The 19,753-nt window shown below is 45.3% G+C and overlaps 1 protein-coding gene across 2 annotated transcripts; it reads right to left on the bottom strand.

The window, feature by feature from the left end:
• Nucleotides 1-8,258: 8,258 nt before the first annotated feature.
• CUNH5orf24 (chromosome unknown C5orf24 homolog) lies at nt 8,259-17,495 on the bottom strand. Of its 2 annotated transcripts, XR_005883030.1 has the most exons (3): nt 17,312-17,495; nt 9,377-12,616; nt 8,259-8,943 (listed from the first exon to the last, which is right to left on the bottom strand). XR_005883030.1 is itself a non-coding variant. In XM_040972004.1 (2 exons), exon 2 carries the CDS (start codon nt 12,611-12,613, stop codon nt 12,047-12,049), a length of 567 nt encoding a protein of 188 aa, XP_040827938.1. In that variant the 5' UTR covers nt 12,614-12,616; nt 17,312-17,495; the 3' UTR covers nt 8,259-12,046. The 2 variants fall into 2 exon arrangements, 1 of the variants encoding a protein (XP_040827938.1); XM_040972004.1 differs by having other exon boundaries at nt 8,259-12,616.
• Nucleotides 17,496-19,753: the final 2,258 nt, after the last annotated feature.

Raw genomic sequence — 19,753 nt, 5'->3', positions numbered from 1 at the left:
GGCAAGAGGCTGCTTGGCCGCCCGGTCAGTGTCCTACAATCACTGCTTCCTTTGCATTTGGTTCTTTTTAAAGATTTATTTAGCTATTTTTATTGCAAAGTCAGATATGCAGAGAGGAGGAGAGACAGAGAGGAAGATCTTCCGTGTAATGATTCACTCCCCAAGTGACCTCAGTGGCTGGTGCTGTGCTAATCTGAAGCCAGGAGCCAGGAACTTCCCCCCAGGTCTCCTATGTGGGTGCAGGGTCCCAAAGCTTTGGGCCGTCCTTGACTGCTTTCCCAGACCACAAGCAGGGAGCTGGATGGGAAGTGGAGCTGCTGGGATTAGAACTGTTGCCCATATGGGATCTCGGTGCATTCAAGGCGAGGACTTCAGCCATGAGGCCACCGCACCGGGCCCTGCATTTGGTTCTTTACCTCCACTTGTGATTTAACTGCTTCGACACCTCTACTCACACGTTAGAGTTATTTTTTAAATTCTGTATGCATGAGGGCACTTCAGAACATCCATGGAGCATGGAACCTAAACATTAAATTTTGAAATTCATGCGGAGTCTTTTTCATAATCCGTTTTCCATGAACTTTGTGAAAACCCTCGTGTCCACGGATTTCAGTTTGTTTTTGCACCAAAATAAACTGTTGAGATGGGAGGTAGCATGCATTCCCACCTCTTCGTTCAGGCCCCAAAGGTCACAACAACCAGGGGAGGGCAATCTTCCAAGGTGACAAACCCAAAGACTTGAGCCATTACAGCTGCCTCCCAGAGTGTGTACTGGCAAGAAGCTGGAAGAAGAAGCTGCAGCCGGGTATGGGTGATGGGCATCCTGTCGGCCAACCCACAGTTATGTGTCAACTCCATCCTCCGTGAACTTGGACTTTAACCACTACGCTATCGCGCCAGGCCCATCCTCTGTGACCTTGGGAAGTACACACTCTTCTGCCTTGCAATTGCAATTTAAAAACTGCAGCGGAGGACAGAATCGTCATTTGACTGTCTCACCACCAGGTGGCGCAAGCACTTGTGCTAAGGGAGGAATTCTCCCCTGGCTTTCTCCTGCTTTCAGCCGGGTTTCTAAGTGATGGGAATCAACGTGGAAGGCACTCTCTCTCTTCCTTGGGCTGAAATTAAGCCGATCTGCAGCCTGGGATTGTCCTCCCAAGAGTCTGGTAAGAATTAGATAGGAGTGCAAAGGAGTCAGGAGAGGCAGCTGCACCTCGAATATAACCTCTCACACAAGCACTAACTGGGGTTTAAGAGTTCCCATCCAGGGCCTGGCGCGGTGGCGCAGTGGTTAAGGTCCTCGCCTTGCGTATCCGGGATCCCATATGAGCACTGGCTCTAAATCCCAGAGGCCTCCTCTTCCCATCCAGCTCCCTGCTTATGGCCAGGGAAAGCAGTTGAGAATGGTCCAAAGCCTTGAGACCCTGCACCCGCGTGGGAGACCTGGAGGAGGCTCCTGGCTTTGGATTGGCTCAGCTTCAGACGTTGGACCACTTAGGGAATGAATTAGCAAAAGGAAGATCTTCTCTCTGTCTCCCATCTTCTCTGTATATCTGACTTTCTAATAAATCTTTAAAATATATATCATGGAAATGGAAATAAAAGTTTGTTAGTCCAACAAAACATTCTAAAGTTTTTTTAATATTCATTTATATGACTATTTTGAAAATCCTCATATATCCATTTTTTTCAACTTCATCAGGTTAACGTATTTTGGTAGAATGAACTTGATCCAATGCATTCATTACTATTTCATCAACGCTGGATGTTCCTTGCAGTTACAATAAAAGGAAATTAAACTGTGGTTCCTCAATAATTCATTATCTTCCCAAGATATCTATTCTAAGAGACTCTGTCCTAAAGCACACCATAAATGACAGCAATGCATAGCTGCTAAGAAAATAAAGAAAATCCACAAACTAGAACAGTCATCGTGACAAATAACAGTATGGAGGTTCCTTAAAAAACCAAACACAGGACCTGATGCAGTAGCCTAGCAGCTAGAAACCTCACCTTGCCATTCACTGGGATCCCATGTGGGCACTGGTTCATGTCCCAGCTGTTCCACTTCCCATCCAGCTCCCTGCTTGTGGCCTAGGAAAGCAGTTGAGGACGGCCCAAAGCCTTGGGACCCTCCCTGCACCCACATGGGAGACCCGAAGGAGGCTCCTGGCTCTTGGCTTCAGATGGGCTCAGCTCCAGCCATTGTGGACAGTTGGGGAGTGAATCATTGGACAGAAAACCTTCCTCTCAGTTTCTCCCAAAGACACCATTCCTGATGGGCTCACTGGGAAACAAGGAAAACTGGCACACAGGGAATTTCTGACAAAGCTGCAGCTAGAAAGCAGTCTCAATTTGAGACTAACTGTATCCTGGAGTACAACTAACTCACGCCAGAGGCTATCACACTGTCCGTCAATGGTTCAACAATGTATTTTACTTAAACATGAATGAGAAAAATCCTGCAGAGGGGGCTGGCACAATGGTGTAGCAAGTAAAGCCTCTACCTGCAGTGCCAGCATTTCCGATGGGCTCCAGTTCAAGTCTCAGCTACTTTGCATCCAATCCAGCACCTTCCTAATGCACCTGGAAATATAGCACCCACGAGGGAGATCCAGAGGAAGCTCAAGCTTCCTGGCTTCCACCCAGAAGCTCTGGGAATTGCAGCCATTTGGGTAGTGAAGCAGTGGATAGAAGATCTGTGTATGTGTGTGTGTGTGTGTGTACTCTGCCTTCCAAAAAGTAAATGAGGACTCAGTGCATTAGCCTAGTGACTAAAGTTCTTGCCTATAAAAATAAATCTTTTAAAATAAATAAGCAAATCTCTTAAGAAAAAAACTTAAAAAAAATTTTTTTTGGAAGGGCAGATCTACATAGAGAAGGAGACAGAGAGAAAAATCTTCCATCTATTAGTTCACTCCCAAAGAGTCCATAATGGCCAGATCTGAGCTGAGCTGAAGCGGCTCCCACACGGCTGCAGGGTCTGAAGGCTTTGGCCTATCCTCTGCTGCTCTCCCAGGCCACAGGCAGGGAGCTGGATGGGAAATGGAACAGCCACGACATGATCCGGCACCCATATGTGACCCCAACACTTGCAGGGGGAGGATTAGTCAATTGAGCCATAACGCCATGCCCACAAATAAACAAATCTTAAATAAAAAAATAAAATAATACAGGAGAGAAGATAATCTCCAAGGAAGGATGAATGAGATGCAAGAAGAATACCTCCTCCATCATAAAGCAATGCTTACAAACGAACAGATCTCTGCAGCCAGGAGGAAGGTCGTCGGCTGCCTACGAGCCTAAGGGGCGTGGAGCGGGAGGATGTGAGAGAGGACAGAGGGCCGGCTGCAGACACATACGAGCTCCTCTCAGCACTGGGCCTTAGCTGCGCTTGGAAAGCATTTACAGTGGCCAGTAACGCAAGCGAGCACTTTCCTCTAACCACATCTAGCCCAGGAGAAAATGGCAGGCAAAATTAGCCCAGAGTTCGTGTTCTGCCAATCTGCTAACTGGTGACAATAGTAACTGTTCATTTCAGCAGTATAAAAGCTTTATTATGCCTCTGAAAGAAAAATTTCATGAGGTAGCTATTCCTTAGCTATGTGATTGATGTCTTATCTAATGCTGTATAACAAACACCACCAAAAAAATTGGTCTAAAAAATTGTTTATTCAATAGGCAGTGTGTGTGAGAGAGAGACAGAAAGAATTTCTGTCACTCACTTCTTTAGTCCCCAGTGCCTGCGACAGCCAGGACTGGGCCAGGCCACAGCCAGGAATCAGGCAGCAGAGCCTCTCGCACCGCACCGTGGGCCATCATCTGCTGCCGCCAGCTGCTTCGGCAGGGAGCTGGCTCAGCTGCCAAGGGCTCCATCCCCGGTGCCCTGATGTGGAATGCAGGTGTCTCCCAGTGGCAGCCTAACGTGCTGCACCATGTTACCCACCGGACTTGCTGTCTTTAAACAACAATGATTTATTATGTCACACTATTTATGTGGATCAAGAATTCAGGAGTGGCCTGGCCGGTGGTCCTGAGTGAGTTTCCATTCAAATCGTCAGATGTGTCTGCAGTCATCTGAAGGCTTGGCCCAAGCTGGGAAATGTGCCTTGGAGATGGCAAGCTGACAACGACTGTTGGCAGGAGGGCCCACTGCTTTACCATGTGGCTCTATCCACAGGGGCTGAATCTGTGTCCTCGTGACATAACAGATGGCTTCCCTCAGACCAAATGGTCCAAGACAACAAAACTGGGCTGCCATGTCTGTTACGTCCTCGCCTGGAAAGCCAGACATCACTCTGTCAAAATACCCCACTGGCGGCACTCCGGAGCCACACACCGAAGGAGCTGGCACATGGCCACAGCCACCAGGGGGCGCTGATCATCAGGAACCATGCTGGAGGCTGGCCGACTGCAGAATGATGTGGACTGCTATAGGACGCATATGATGATGTCTTCAGTGATGAGAATAACCCAAAGCCACCACCTTGCAGCCAGTCGCATCCTGACCTAATGTGTTCTTCCTTTCCTTCTGCAGTCACTGAATCCAATTTTTTGGTTTGTTTTGGAGAGGTATTTGAGCTTCCAACAGATTCGCAAACTTCTTTCGAGGAAATGCCAAGTACTCAGATCACAAAGAATGTGTTTAAATCCATGATTCCACTTGGCCATGTTAGACAGGGTATCCGGCACAGCATTTGCTGTAACTGGTTTCACCAATCTCACATTTAAAATATTTAAAACTGACATAAAATGACGAATATAAACACAGAAGGTCTTAAAATAAAAATTCCATCATGATGAAATTTTTAAGAAGGCGAGAAGAGCTTGTTCAGGAGCTGGAAGTGCCTGCCAGGCAAGTCTCAGCAAGAATAACTGAGAGCTGTGGCAGGACAGCTCCTACTGTCAGAGAACCTGACGGCTGGAGGATTACCGCGCAATACCGGCCGGTGGCTCAATCAGTAGGTACACATTCTGAAATTAAACATGCAGCATTTTCATTTTTATTTTAGCATAAAAAATTCCAAGTTAAAATGTATTTCTGAACTTGTACCAAAAACTAGAATTCTCCTACAACATGCTGAATGTTAAGCCTTTTGGCTGTGTGGCAGTGTGCCAGGTGTAGGTATCAGATTTTTTAAGTGAAGAAACTAAAAACACTATGTGACTTGCCTAAGGTCCCTTCAGGAGCAGCCGACCTCAAACCTGCGCACCAGGAGTACCAGCCAGTCTGCCACACTGCTCATGTGTACTGCATTGCTTTAATTCTCACCGAGAATCCATGCTGAGCCTCTGAAAGAGGAAGGAACTCAACGAGCGTCACAGACCAGCGAGTGTGCAGGCACTCAAACCCACATCCCGTGTGTTGTGCTGCAAATATAAAAAAATGTTTTAAAAAACAATGTGTTTGCGTTGTAAGTAACAGATGAGGAAGATGAACCTAGCAGGTTAGCGGAACAGGCAAGCTTGCCCATGGGCAACGCCCTCCTGGGACTCAGTGACATCTGGTGTCAAGTCGCGGTTCCAACATTTCACAAAGGACGGCTCAAAAGCAAATTGCAAGTGACAAGGACTTTGTAACAGCCCCTGAAAAGAACAAAGCTTTGTCTATAACCGCGAGGCTGCAGGGGGTGCTGCTGGCAGAGGGGAAGGGGAGAGGGAGAAAGAGTTAAAGGATGCATTCTCAGAGCCGGGAATTGGCTAAAACCGCGAGGCCTGTGTGCAGCCCAGTCCTGGCTGCTACCAGCTTTCGGGGAGTCAAAGAGCAGATGGGAGAGCTCGCTCCGTCTGACTACAGTTTGAAATGAGAAGAAATGTGCTCGGCAAAGCACACTGCACCTGGAATGTCTGCGGGTGAGGCGTGCCAGGCGTGCCAGGCCAGCAGAGCACTCCTGCAGAGCCCCTGTGGCAGGCAGTGTGGCAACCACAGCCCTCTATTTCCTCTGCTTCCTGCTTACTCCACCTTCTATAAACATATTTTGTTTACAAAAGCTTAAAATACACCAGTGTATTTGTAAGGCTAAACTATTCACAAATAGTTTAAATGCTTTTGTAAAATAGCAATTCTAGAAAATTAGGGAGGACCCAGCATGGTAGCCTAGCAGCTAAGTCCTGGGCTTCAATGCACCAGGATCCCATATGGGCGCTGGTTCTAATCCCAGCAGCCCCACGTCCCATCCAGCTCCCTGCTGTGGCCTGGGAAAGCAATTAAGGAGCTCCTGGCTCCTGGCTTTGGATTGGCTCAGCTCCAGCAGTCGCAGCCGCTAGGGGAGTAAATCATCGGATGGAAGATCTTCCCCTCTATCTCTTCTCCTCTGTATATCTGACTTTGCAATAAAAATAAATAAATCATAAAAAAAGAAAATGAAGGAAATTCTTCCAAAAACCATTCATCCTACATAACTCAAGGCAGAGCTCGATTGTTGTGTTCTGTCCAAAGATGCCTGTGTGGGCAGGAGGGTCAGGCGTTTGGTGTAGAGCGCAAGATGTTGTTTGGGACACCGACACCCCATTATCAGAGTGCCCAGAGTTCAAGTCCTGCCCCTGTTTCCAATTCTGACTTCATACTAGTGCATATCCTGGGAGCAGCAGGTGCTGGTTCAGTACTCGGGTCCTTACCACATGCTTAGGGGACCCAGACAGTCCTGTCTCCTGACTTGGGCCCGCCCAGCTGCAGCTGCTGCAGGCACGGGGGATATAAACCTGCACACAGCAGACACTCCTCTTCATTCTCATTTCTCTAACAGAGAGAGAAATCAACTGGTTCCTACTAGTCAAAGATGGAGACAATTTGAGCAACAAATAATTTCAACAGACTTAAATGCTTTCCACACGTTTTCATCCATGAGTTCGTAACAATACTATAGAAAAAAAAACCAATGGAGAGGGTGCAGCCTCTGGCACAGCAGCACCCGTATCAGAGTGCCTGGCCTGGGGCTTCTCTCTCTCTAAATATTTTTATTGCAAAGTCAGATATACAGAGAGGAGGAGAAAACAGAGAGGAAGACCTTCTGGCCGGTGATTCACTCCCCAAGTGACTGCATCGGATGTAGCTGCGCTGATCCGAAGGCAGAGACCAGGAACCTCTTCCTCCAGGTCTCCCACGTGGGTGCAGAGTCCCAAGGTTTGAGGCAGTCCTCGACTGCTTTCCCATGCCACAAGCAGGGAGACGGAGGGAAAGCAGGGTCATCAGGACATGAACCAGCACCTATGGGATCCTGGCACAGTCAAGTCGAGGACTTTAGCCACTGGGCCACCGCACCAGATCCAGGGAGGGAGCGTCTCTTTAAATACTTACTTATGGATTTGAAAGGCAGAGTTACAGAGAGGGAGAGAGGGAGGGAAGAGAGGAGGCAAGGAGAGTGTGAGGGCCTGGGAAACGTAAAGCGGTTGTTCTCTGTTCTTGTATGCACATGACACACACACATACACAAACCCAACTCGCTCACTTTCCATCTGGAACATGGCCAAGGGGATTTTTATTTATTTATTTATTTTATTTTCCCAAGTTTTCTTCAGTAAATATTTTTCTTCTATATTCAAAAAAACAAAACAAAACAAAACAAAAACTAACCACACTGTTTCACTGAGAACAAGACAAATTGTTCATTTTATGCAGGACCTAAGTATTTGTAATTTTTTTTATCTTCTATTTTATGGTGCAATTCCCATAGGCTAATAAAAATACATCTCTAAAAATAAATAAAGTATGACTTCATTCAGAACTATTGGACTACAATTTATCTTCATAATGGGAAGAAAAATATCAATTTATAAGGATTTTAAGTCAGAAATACACAATTTTTTAAAATTCATTTTTATTACAAAGTCAGTTATATAGAAAGGAGGAGAGATAGAGAGAAAGATCCCCCGTCCGATGATTCACTCCCCAAGTGATCACAAAGGCTGGTGCAACGCTGATCTGAAGCCGGGAGCCAGGAACTCCTCCCAATCTCCCACGTGGGTGCAGGGTCCCAAGGCTTTGGGCCATCCTCCACCGCTTTCCCAGGCCACAAACAGGGAGCTGGATGGGAAGTGATGCTGCCGGGATTAGAACTGGCAAGCACATGGGATCCCGGCGTTCAAGGTGAAGACCTCAGCCACCAGGCCATCACGCCAGGCCCAATATACAAATGTTTTAAGGGCAAGATTTCAGCAGGTAAAACTTCAAGACAAGATTCACTGTAATGACAAAATTACTTTCTATAGCATCCCTATTTCTAATGCACTATGCCACCAAATAAAGCAGTAAACACCACTGGTTTTAAAGTAATGACTTTATTAATAAATATACATCCATATGATGATGTAGATACAAATCATGAACACTACTCCATTCCCATACACGTAATTGCACACGAGTAGCTCAAGTTCATGGACATAAAAACATACACAGTATCTATTCAGACTTTTTACAGCAGAGGACAGCGTGCTTATCAATTAATTGGTAATTATCTTTCCCCATAATCATCTGTGGAAAAGGAAATTTTGAAAACTTATTAAGAATCAAAGTGAACTGATTATTTTAAATCACACACTTGAATTACTACAACATTATATTTCCAAAAATTAAACACATACATGTGAGGGCACAGATTTGTGTACGTGGGAGGAAGGTGGCGGGGGAAGCAATGGAAAGATTCAGATACATCCTAGAGTTTAGGAGCATAAAGTGAAGTCATAATAAAAACAAAAACATAACAGCATCACCATTTATGTCCAAGGGGAAAAGGAAACAGCATTTTGAGTAACTATCAAGAATTTTCATATTTCACTAGGAAGGGATCATAAAATTTTACTGCATATAGAGACAATGACTAACAGTTACCTTTAATATCCCCTGGATTGTTCTTTTAAAGCTTTTTAGAATACAGAGTTGTTGTTTTTCTTTTTTCCTGAAGTTCACACACTGGTCATTCTTACACCAGATGGATCACTCTTCACCTAGTAAATGGATCCAGATGTTTTCCCCTTTGTTAAACTCTAGTCCTAATTTGTGAAACCATATATGCAAATTCACACAAATACCAGCTTAGAATGAACACTATGTTGACGGATATTTGCTTTAAAAAGTAAATAAAAATATAAAGGATTATTAGACAAATTGAAATACTGATTTTAAAAAGTCCCCAAATATTAAAAATCAAACCAGATACTACTTATTTTCTTCTAATATATGATGCCAATGTGTTTAATATCCAGTGCAAAACTCCAAAGACAGTATCAAAATCATCCCATACTAAAGATCAGTTATGCAAGACTGTATCTGTCAAAAATGAAAATTTTATCTGTATTAGCTCCTTATTTGTTAATAGAAGAATAATAAATAAGGCATGTTAAAATACTTTTTTAAAAGAAAAAAGTAAAGCAAACTTACTTGAACAGCAGATCATTTTCTGACCAACAGTTTTAATACAGAATAGTGATACCTATTTTGTAAAGAACAGAATTACACAGTATAAAATTAGCAATTTACCTTTCAAGGAACAATCATACAGCAGAGGGAAAAACCAGTTTTCCCCAACTGACTCTGTTAAAGTATAGGCAACCTTTAAACATGCTATTTCAGTGTTAATCATGACAAGAGACAGTGTTACAAAAGATGCACAATGTGGTCATTAGATTATATAGAAGTAAAAATATTCTATATTTTAAGACTTCATTCATATTATCACTTAGATGTCTCTTCAGCATGGCACTGGTAAACTGTTCACAGGGAGAACAGTGAAGTGGAAGCTGGAGATGTTCACCAGTGTATACAGCTCACAGCAACAATGAATCGGCTTTCTGCAGGACTTCTCAAGTGCAGTCATTCACCTTTCTGTCCTGGGACACAGCTAACAATATACACTGTTATGAACACACCCTCTTCAGCTGATCTCACCATTTCAAAAACATGTACACAAAATTCATTATGCAATAATACACCTGCTTCGTCTTGTGACAGCACAGCACCACTGAGTAGATGTGCTGGAGGGCTGGGGGAGGGAGTGAATGTAGGAAAGGGCAGAGAAAGAGTAGCAATAACTAAATCAGGGCTAAGAATAAACTGAACAGGCAATGGACTTACTGTAAAATACAACAGTAACCAAAGTTCTAACAAGAGTGTGTATTACTCTATGGCAGAACGCTTAATTAAACAACTGCCTGCAGGAATTAGCTTGAGAAACATCAAGCTGAAAAACACTGTGAAAAACAGCTAAGTGACAGATACATAAAAAAGTGAGCACATGATGAATAAATGAATAAAAATACAAGTATTTGTGTATAAGTTATACTATTCTGAGTAAATATTGAAAAGTCTTACATTTTAACCTTCTGCAAGAAGCAACTTGTAGCAACTTAGCTGCCAGAATGTTACAACTAAGGATGCAGTCACCCAACACTGTTCTCTGTTTGTGCAAAGCCACTGTTGCTGAGGTTCCTGTAGTAGGTGCCAGTGCACAGACCCCACACCATGCAACGCTCCTCACCATGAAGAGCAGAACAAAGTCCAGCTCACTGGGCAGGCGTCACTGGGACACCTGCAGGCTTGCTGCTGAACCTGACAGTGTAGGAAACATCAAGTCCATTTGCAACCAGAGTTTGCGTTAACTGAGCATGCCCAAACAATGCAGTACGTGCCCTTTTACAATTTTAATTATTGTTAAGTTTTTGGGTCCGGCAATGTATATTTTAATCTCAGAGGCATTTAAAATCCTAAGTATAAACATTGTAATGTTGCAAATCCAAAGTTCCTACTTTCTTTAGAACAAACTCAGAATAAATAAAATGTATATTAACATGGAATACTACTTTCAGAAAGGAGGGAAGTTTCCTTCTGTCCCTAGCACACTTATCTACCAATAACTTTTTCTCTTTTTTTGTCTTGCTTCTAAAGCAAGCAGTATTGGGTAGGGATCAGGGCTAGAGGAAAACTTTTTTTAGATGAAGCTGTCTCCCAGGAGACAGAAAAAAATTCTCAAAGTAAATTTTTCATGTTTCATGCATAGATGTATTTCTATATACTTCTTCATATTTGGGTTCAGATGGTCAAGAAACCACATTTGGTTTACACCAGTGTTACAGTGTACCATCCAGTTTGAGGCCTTTGGTAGATACAAACCTGAAGCTGTAAGTGCTAATGCAAGGGGACACTTTCCCAGAAAAACTAAACATTCCAAAGCAATGAGTAACACTAATACAGGTTTTCAACATAATACTATAAAACTCACTAAATACATGAAAGAAAAATTAGTGACTATAATTACATGCAGACTTTAAGAATGTTATATTAAATATGCTGTTCTCAAAAAGCACTATATTTTACCAAAAATGTAATGTGCAATGTTTTAAGTTTTAATTTTTTGCAAATGTGAATTGCTTGTGACGTTTGGTCTATATGCTCTTAGCCACTCAAAAAATACAGCAACTTTTCAATCCTGAAAGGTAAGCACTGAAGAATTCTTCAGGAATAACAGTTAAATCAATTAATGCCACACAACGCAGAAGCTGCTTCAACCCAGAGCATTAATTTAAGTTTTTGGAATCTACTAAATGCCAAAGCATATATTGACACACCTCTGTCCTGTCTCATGACAATCAACGTGACTAAAACCCACAGCCATGACCGCTAGTAAACCTGAATCACTAGCTCGTTTTTCTGCTCCATCAGTTAAAAATATCTTAGATTGTACATTATACTGCAGACTTATTTCCCAAACTAACAGGTATAATGATTTCAGTTGTTAAGCACACAAAGCAACTATTCAGAATGGCCTAAAACAAGTAATGAAACATGAAACCCAATGCTAATGCTGAAGAAAAAGAAAATTGATTCAGCCAGATGCCACATCTGAGCCCATGTTCCAATGCAGTGCCCCACAAGTGTGCCCTGAGTGCCTCTGTCAGCAGACGGCATCATCTAGGCAAAAGCAGGGGGGAAATCAAACAGCAAAACAAAGCTGGAAAGCCCAGGCTATAAAATGATTTACGATAAAGTAAAACCAAGAAGCTTTGGAATAATTCACCGTCTTCCTTCTGAACCTGGCCTCCTCTCCCGCCACCCTCACTCATTGGGTGGCTTGACCTCACTGCTGCTCTCCTCTGCCCCGTGCATTGCTCTGCCATGCATCATAGGGTAAGGAAAGGCAGCAGTGGCACAGCCGTAACCAAGATCAGCAAGGCGGGACAGAGCCTTAATGCTACCCGGAGGCCTCCCTGGGCTGACTTTGTATCCCGCAGCTTTAGTTGTGCCCAGAGGTCTGCCTGGACTGGTCTTAAATCCAGCTGCTTTGGTGGTTCCCAGGGGTCTGCCCGTGCTGGTCCGGTATCCTGCCGATTTGGTGGTTCCCGAAGGCCGGCCACGCTTACCAGATCGGTTGAGATTTTTCTTTTTCTTTAGTTCATCTTTTATCTCTATGCTTCGGCCACTTGTAGTCTGCAAGTGTGTTTCATTTAATGGGTCTTGCCTCTGACAAACCATGGGTTTGTGGCTAACCGTGTGGCTGTATTTGCTTTGCTGGGAGGAATATATGTCAAACTGCTCAGCAGCTCTCATGGCGTCCTCACTGAGGCAGGAAGGCTTGCCAGGCCCACAGAAAGCTGGATTGCTGCCGGCAACAGGATGCATCATTTTCTAACAGAAAAAAAAAAGACAAGAATGCATAAGTATATATATACACTTATATCTATATGACAGCTTCAATGAGAAAATAGTCTTCCAACAACTCTACACATTATCTAAAATTAGGCTGAGGAGCAGAACTCCAAATAACTCCTAAACACAAACACACACACACACATACAGATTCACTTTTAACCCCCTCAATCTAATCATGGGTAATGATAAACATCATACAAGATAACTCAGTTTTAATAGTGACTTAGCAGCCAAACAGTTTTCTGACTGGGGAATCGAAAAGTGTGTGTAATTAAAAACAAACATAACGTTTTACCTCTAGATTACTAAACCCCAAAAGGCTAATGGTAAAGACAGGAACATGTGTTGAGCTGGTGTAACATTATTATGATGCCTTACTCTGCTATGTGGGCAACCGGGAAGACACTCCTGGCCTGTCTAGACTAGCCCTGGCTACTGTGGTCATTTGGGGAATAAACCTAAGGTAGTTCTCTGCCACTCTAACTGCCTTTTGTATAAACAGAATAATTATTATTGCGGAAAAAAGCCCTTCTGGTCCAGCTTCCTGTTAGCGCACCTGTGAAGGCAGCAGATAATGATCAAACTACTTGAATCCCTGCCACCTATGTGGAAGACCTGGCTGGAATCCCAGGCTTCTGGCTTCTGGCCCGGCCGAGTCCTGGCTGCTGCACACATTCAGAGAAGGAATCAGCAAATGGTGGATCTCTCATCTATCATTTAAATGTATTAATAAATCTTTGAAAAAAAAATAACAGCAATAATAATTAGGAAAGCATGGTTACGAAAACAGGAAGCTGGATGAGTAACACTACCTTTTCCCTTGATCATAATAAACACCATGTGGATCTACTTCCAGGAGCCTTGTGACCTATTAACAAATAGTCCAAAGTCTCTGTTTGGTCTACGAAGAAATTCCTGTGTTCTTTCTTCCCTCCTTATAAACACATTAAAACCACCAACATCACAGATAGAATCCTATCAATTAGACTTACAGAAAACAAAAGTTTTACCAAGACCAAAATACTACACTGCAGTGAAGTAAAAAAGAGTAAAAAGCATGGTTTCTAATTCACATTTAGAAAGAGCCACAAATGCTTACTAATGTTCAGTCCTAAGCCCTTAGGTGTTTGTCTGCAATTCTTTAAACATATAAAATTGCACAAAGACTTCAGCTATAAAAAATTTTTCAAAGAGGCTGCAAATAGGTAACTGTTCCTAGTTAGAAACCACTGTAAACTTAATTTAGTTTGTAAAGGCAAAAGTAAGTTCAAGAGAGTTGCTGGCCAGCTGACTTAAAATCTTAACTACAAACGGAAAAACATCCACAGTAAGAAACTGTTTACAGCAGGAAACTTTACAGCCTGAGAACACAGAAAAGCTGGGCTGAACACAAACATTTAAAGGACTACTTTTTCACCAACAAGGAGATGAATTATCACCTTATTTGCTCAAATTTAAATTTCAAATGACAAGAGATCATCAGATTAGTTCCAAAAACAGTCTTAGTTGAAAGGTAACAGCTTTCTTTTTCTTTTTAAGATTTACTTGTTTTTTTGTGTTTGCTTCAGCAGCACATATACTAAAATTGGAACGATACTGAGAAGATTAGCAAGATTTACTTATTTTTATTGGAAAGTCAGCTATACAGAGAGGAGGAGAGACAGAGAGAAAGATCTATCCAATGATTCACTCCCCAAGAGGCTGCAATGGCTAGAGCTGAGATGATCCGAAGCCAGGAACCAGGAGATTCTTTCAGGTCACCTACATGCGTGCAGGGTCCCAAGGCTTTGGGCCGTCCTTGACTGCTGTTCCAGGCCACAAGCAGAGAGCAGTATGGGAAGCGGGACCACTGGGATATGAACCAGCACCCATATGGGATCCTGGCTCATACAAGGTGAGGACTTTAGCCCCTAGGCTACCACAGCTTTCTGTTTTTAGGCTTTTTTATGTGCCAGGCAATAAGCTCGATGCTTTGCACATATTCAATCCTCAGTGTAAACCCATGAGGAATATACTACTGCTAGTTCTATTTTACAAAAACAAAGGCACAAACTTTTTTATTTTTAAAGATTTGTTTATTTGAAAGGCAGTTACAGAGAAAGCGAGCTTTTCTATCTGCTGCACAGTCAAGGCTGGGCCAATCCAAACCCAGGTCCTGGAATCTGCATCTAAGTCTCCCATGTGGATGGCAGGGGCCCCAGCCTGGGGTACCTTCCAGCACTTTCCCACACACTGTATGGAGGCAGATAGGAAATGGAACAGCCAGGACTTGAATCTGAGGCCAGGAAGGTGACATCCTGACTTGCCAGGCCACAAAGCTGGCCCCCACAGGCCATCACAGGGCTCTTTAGCAGCAGCACGGTCCTTGGGGTCAGCACTAGGTCTGCTCTCACTCCTGCCAATGGGAAGATCGAAAATGTCTCCAGTCACTGTTCCATATTCCCTCAAGGGTAAAATCCACCCCCACAACCTCAAGAATTACTCAGCTACACCAAGATGAAAACAAAAGGATCAGCCGTTCTGGCATAGCAGCTGAGACATGGCTGGGGATGCCCTCACCCTACCTGGGATGGTTTGGGTTTGACTGCAGCTTCCTGCTCATGTCCACCCTGGGGGCTGCAGCAGTAGCTCAAGGGCTTGGCTCCCTGCCACCCACACAGCAGAGCCGCCGGAGTTCCTGGTTCCTGTGGGCATCTGGATCGTGAATCAACAGATCTCTGTCTCCACCTCTCTGTCTCTCCCCTTCACATAAAAATTAAACAAATAATTTTTAAAACCGCCACAGGACTGAACAAATCCTCCTGTTTAAGTTTATCCCCTTCTTCAGCCTCCACGTCTCCAGAAATCCACTGACTCCTTTGGCTGAGAGTGCAAACAGATTGATTTTCCAAATGGAAGAATAGCCAGCCAATGCTAGATTTGTGCAGGACCCAAATACAGTCCTCCACCCTCCAAGTTACAACCTTCCTGACAGAACCCAAAAGAGAGTACTGACAATACACTTAGACTAGACACACGCCTGTGAGTCAAAGTAGAGAACAAAGTGAACCCCTTTTCAACCAGACTACTTAGGGAGTCCTGCCAGACGTGCTGATAATGAGAGGTGAAAGGGCCAAGCTGTCTTCCACAGGTAGGGCTGCCGGGAAAGGGAGAAAACATTTCTTCCCACACTGTGTCAATGTTTTATGAGTCAGGCCTTTCAGTTCCTATCACTAAACTTACCAAAACCTCCCCTCTGGGATTCACTTCCCTGCCTCATTTTCCCCTAATACACTGGAACACTCACCGTCTATCAGCACTCAGGATATATGATCTCAGCTTACACATTGGACTTATGGGGGCAAAATGCTACCGCAGATCCTTTCCGCAGTTATCAACTCACACCACTACAAAATGAGACCTGCCGCTTCTGAAAAGCCACCCCCCTGCAGCAAGTTACGCCTGAGTCCAGGCGACATCAAAGTACCGGAGACACAGCTCGGCCTTCCCTAACAGACAAGAGAGGCAGAGCTGCTACGAGGACGTGTGGGAGGTATGGGTCTTCCTCTCACTCTCCTCCCTCTGCTAGCTGCCAACAGTGGTCTGTTCACCGCTTCCCCCCGCCCAAAAAAAGGAATTTCCTGCGACAGAGGCAGAACAGTCCTCCACCTCAGACTTCAACCTAGGATGCGGATGCGTGCCACTGTCTACACTCACCCACTGAACCTTTCATTACAAAATGTCTCTCTCTTCCCCACTTTAGGGCACGCCAGCTAACTTCTAATAAAGTTCATGGGGCAGTAAGTAAGCCAGGCATACTCAAAAAGCAAATATTTCTACCAAGTATGAAGCCAAGAATTAGAACATACTGTGCACACTCACACCCTCACACCAGTGGGCAGTCATTACAAAAAAAAAAAAGGTTCAATTTTTCAAAGGGGAGTTAACAGGACTGCATTGGTGAACCGTGGCTAGAACAGAAACTTCGAGGCCTACTTGAGTAATAGCCAGGAAACTGTCATTATTGTAACCCTGCAAATCCCTCACGAGCTCCTCGAGTGCGGCAAAATAAAAAGGAGCGGATGACAACTCATTTCAGTAACTTCACCAAGGATGCACGAAGCCTGCTAGCCCAAGCAACAATCCACTCAAACAATACCTGATGCCTGCCAAAACAAACACTCCGCGCGACCCGCCCACAGCGCGGAAACTTTCCCTGCCAGCCGGGAACGTCCCTAACGGCCTCCTTTGTCTCCCTCCGGTTCCCCAGTGCTGCCCGATGGGCGTAGCATATCCCCCAGGTCACAAGCCTTTCTGCTTCGAGTTTTATTTATTTATTTTTGATGAAAATGCATGACCTGCTGTGCGCCCCCAAACTGAGCATTAACGTGTTGCCAACCCCAAGTTTGCAGAAGACGCAGGCCCACGCTCACAGAAAAGGGCTGCGGACTCGCCGAAAAACCCAAACCCACAGCCGCCCAACTCGAAGGGGACGGCGGGGGAGAGGCGCCCGCCGCCCGCGCAGCACCCACGGCGGACCCGGGGACCGCGGAGCCTGACCGCTCGGCGCCCAGAAAAGGACCAGCCGTCCCCGGGCCCCGCCGGCCGAGGCACTTCCCGCAGGAACTCCGCGCCGCCCGGCTAGGCCGGCCGAGGCGCCTGGCCCCTGACGGACCGCGCGCGCCCACCTACCGCAGCGGCTCGTCGTCCGGCGCCTCAGCGCGTCCAGGGGCTTCCCATGGGCTGGGCCTCCGAGCCGCGCGGAGCGTCCGAGGCCGAGGGCCAGGCAGCGAGAGCGGCGAGGTGGACGCGGGATCCCAGCTCCCTGCCGCGGTCGAGGCGCACAGTCCCGGGCCTGGACGCAAGAGGAAGAGGCCGCGAAAGCCCCGGACTGCGAGCAGCGTCGTGCGCGAACTCGCGAGGGCCGTGCACGCGCACGCACGCACAACGCCTCGCGAGATGCAATCTCCCGCCGAGGGCCGGGGCGCAGGCACAGGGAGGCAAGCTGCGCTTGCGCGGCGTTGCTGGGCCGGATTTCGCGTCCAGTCGTGCTGGATTACCTTCTCAGCTCCGGCCGGGTTGGAAAAACCCGGAGTACGGGACGGTAATCTTGCTGATCTGTACCTCAATTTGGTGATGTGAGAACTACGATTGACCCCACTTCCGAGCATTTAGAAACAACAAATGGAGTTCTCACTCCTCCATCCCAGGGTACAGAGGAATTTGTGAGGCTGGGTGTAACTGCCCCCTTATTTCCCCCTTTCCCCCAGATACAGGAAGAAGAAAAGAAAATGTGGAAATAATGGTCTAACCCACCTTCCTGTAGCCCTTGACCCTTATCACCCTAATTATGTAAAAATCATCAAAATAAATATTTCATTAAAAAATTACTAATGGGGCACAGCCTTTCACTATCTTACGGATATATAGGGTGACACAGGATTGTAAACAGAACGATGAATATTCAAATATTGCTGAATATGGAACTCTCAGACTTACAGAATGGTACTCCATTGATCTAATACTGATCCAGCTCCCTGCAGTCTGGAAAAAGCAGCAGATGGCCCAAGAGTCAGGCCCCACCTTCTTCCTGGCACAGCCATAGTCCTGGTCGTTTGGGGAGTGGGGTGGAATGGCTCTCCTTGTCTGTAGTAACATCGTGCAAATAAACTAAAAACAACAAAAATTTTTTAAAGATTTTAGTTTTATTGCAAAGTCACATACATAGAGAGGAGAGACAGCGAAGATCTTGCATCCAATGATTCACTCCCCAAGTGACTGCAATGGCTGCTGCTGAGTCAATCTGAAGCCAGGAGCCAGGAACTTCCTCAAGGTATCCCATGTGGGTGCAGGGTCCTAAGACTTTGGGCCGGCCTAAACTGCTTTCCCAGACCACAAGCAAGGAGCAGGATGGGAAGTGGAGCAGCTGGATTAGAACTGGCATTCATATGGGATCCTGGCACGGTCAATGCGAGGACTTTAGCCTCTAGGCCACTGCGCCAGGCCTGACACAGTTTAGTTTTAAAGCAAGATTTATTAGAAAAGCTGAGAAGAGGCTCCAGTCTTAGTGACAGGAGGGGGCTTCAAGAGAGAAAAAACCCAAACCTCCTACCATAGTGGTAGCAGCGAAAGAGAAAACCCAAGTAAAGGTGGGGATAGCGTTTTTTCAAACTTCACTTCAAAGATTTTCCACTAACAAAGGAAAATTCCTGGTTTCCATTGTACTTGGCCTTGGGACAAAAGCTCTCAAAAGGTGCTATGGGTGAACTTCCTCAGTTTTTGTAAAGACAGAGACCAGTCTGACACTACCCCCTTTGCAATGGCCAGAGATGGAATTGGCTACTTTAATATAGCCCTTGTCTCTTGGGGAAGCTTGTCCTTGATATGTTAAATATGTACTTGTCTCTTGGGAGAAACAAGCTCTGGTGAATCCAAGACATGGTGGAGAAAATACCATTTTATATTTGAGAAAAATGACTAGGGTACCGAGAATATCCTAACTGCCTACTATCCAGTCTGGCTCCTCTCACATCAGGCAGTGGTCTCATCGATGTAACAAAGGGCGGGATCAAGTACGCTCTTTGGGGGCTGCTCACACTCACAGGATGAGCTCTTTGAAAAATACAACCCCTTGGCTCAGGGGAGTGGGGCAGAGTGTGAAGGTAGGAATTTCAAAGACAAGCTTTCACAAGGGATACCCCATACAACGTGAGAAAACGTGGACGTTGCCCAGTGGCTTCATCCTTCCCTTGCATGTACCAGGATTCCAAACAAGTGGTGGTTTATACTCTGGCTGTTCAACTCCCCAACCAGCTCCCTGATTGTGGCCTGGGGAAAGCAGTAGAACCAAAGCCTAGGGACCCTGCACCCGTGTGGGAGACCCAGAAGAAGCTCCTGGCTCCTGATCAGTTCAGCTCCGGCCTTTGTGGCAACGTGGGAAGTGAATCAGCAGAGATCTTTCCTCTCTCTCTGTAAATCTGCCTTGCCTTTTCAACAAAAATAAATAAATCTGACCTTTCCAGCACTGTTTGTTTTTTTAAAGGCAGATATATAGAGAGAAGAAACAGAGAAGATGATCTTCTGTTTGATGGTTCACTCCCCAAGTGAGCGCTACGGCTGGGTGCAGGGTTCCAA

This window comes from Ochotona curzoniae, unplaced genomic scaffold (assembly GCF_017591425.1).
Source record: "Ochotona curzoniae isolate NIBS_2020 unplaced genomic scaffold, NIBS_Ocur_1.0 contig_1, whole genome shotgun sequence".
NCBI lineage: Eukaryota > Metazoa > Chordata > Mammalia > Lagomorpha > Ochotonidae > Ochotona > Ochotona curzoniae.
The sequence above is the reverse complement of the archived record's forward strand: the minus strand, read 5'-3'. Positions and strand labels throughout refer to the sequence as shown.

What these genes read in the sequence shown, in the direction of transcription:
- CUNH5orf24 (XM_040972004.1), bottom strand. Translation starts at nt 12,613, where the DNA reads ATGATGCATCCTGTTGCCGGCAGCAATCCAGCTTTCTGTGGGCCTGGC.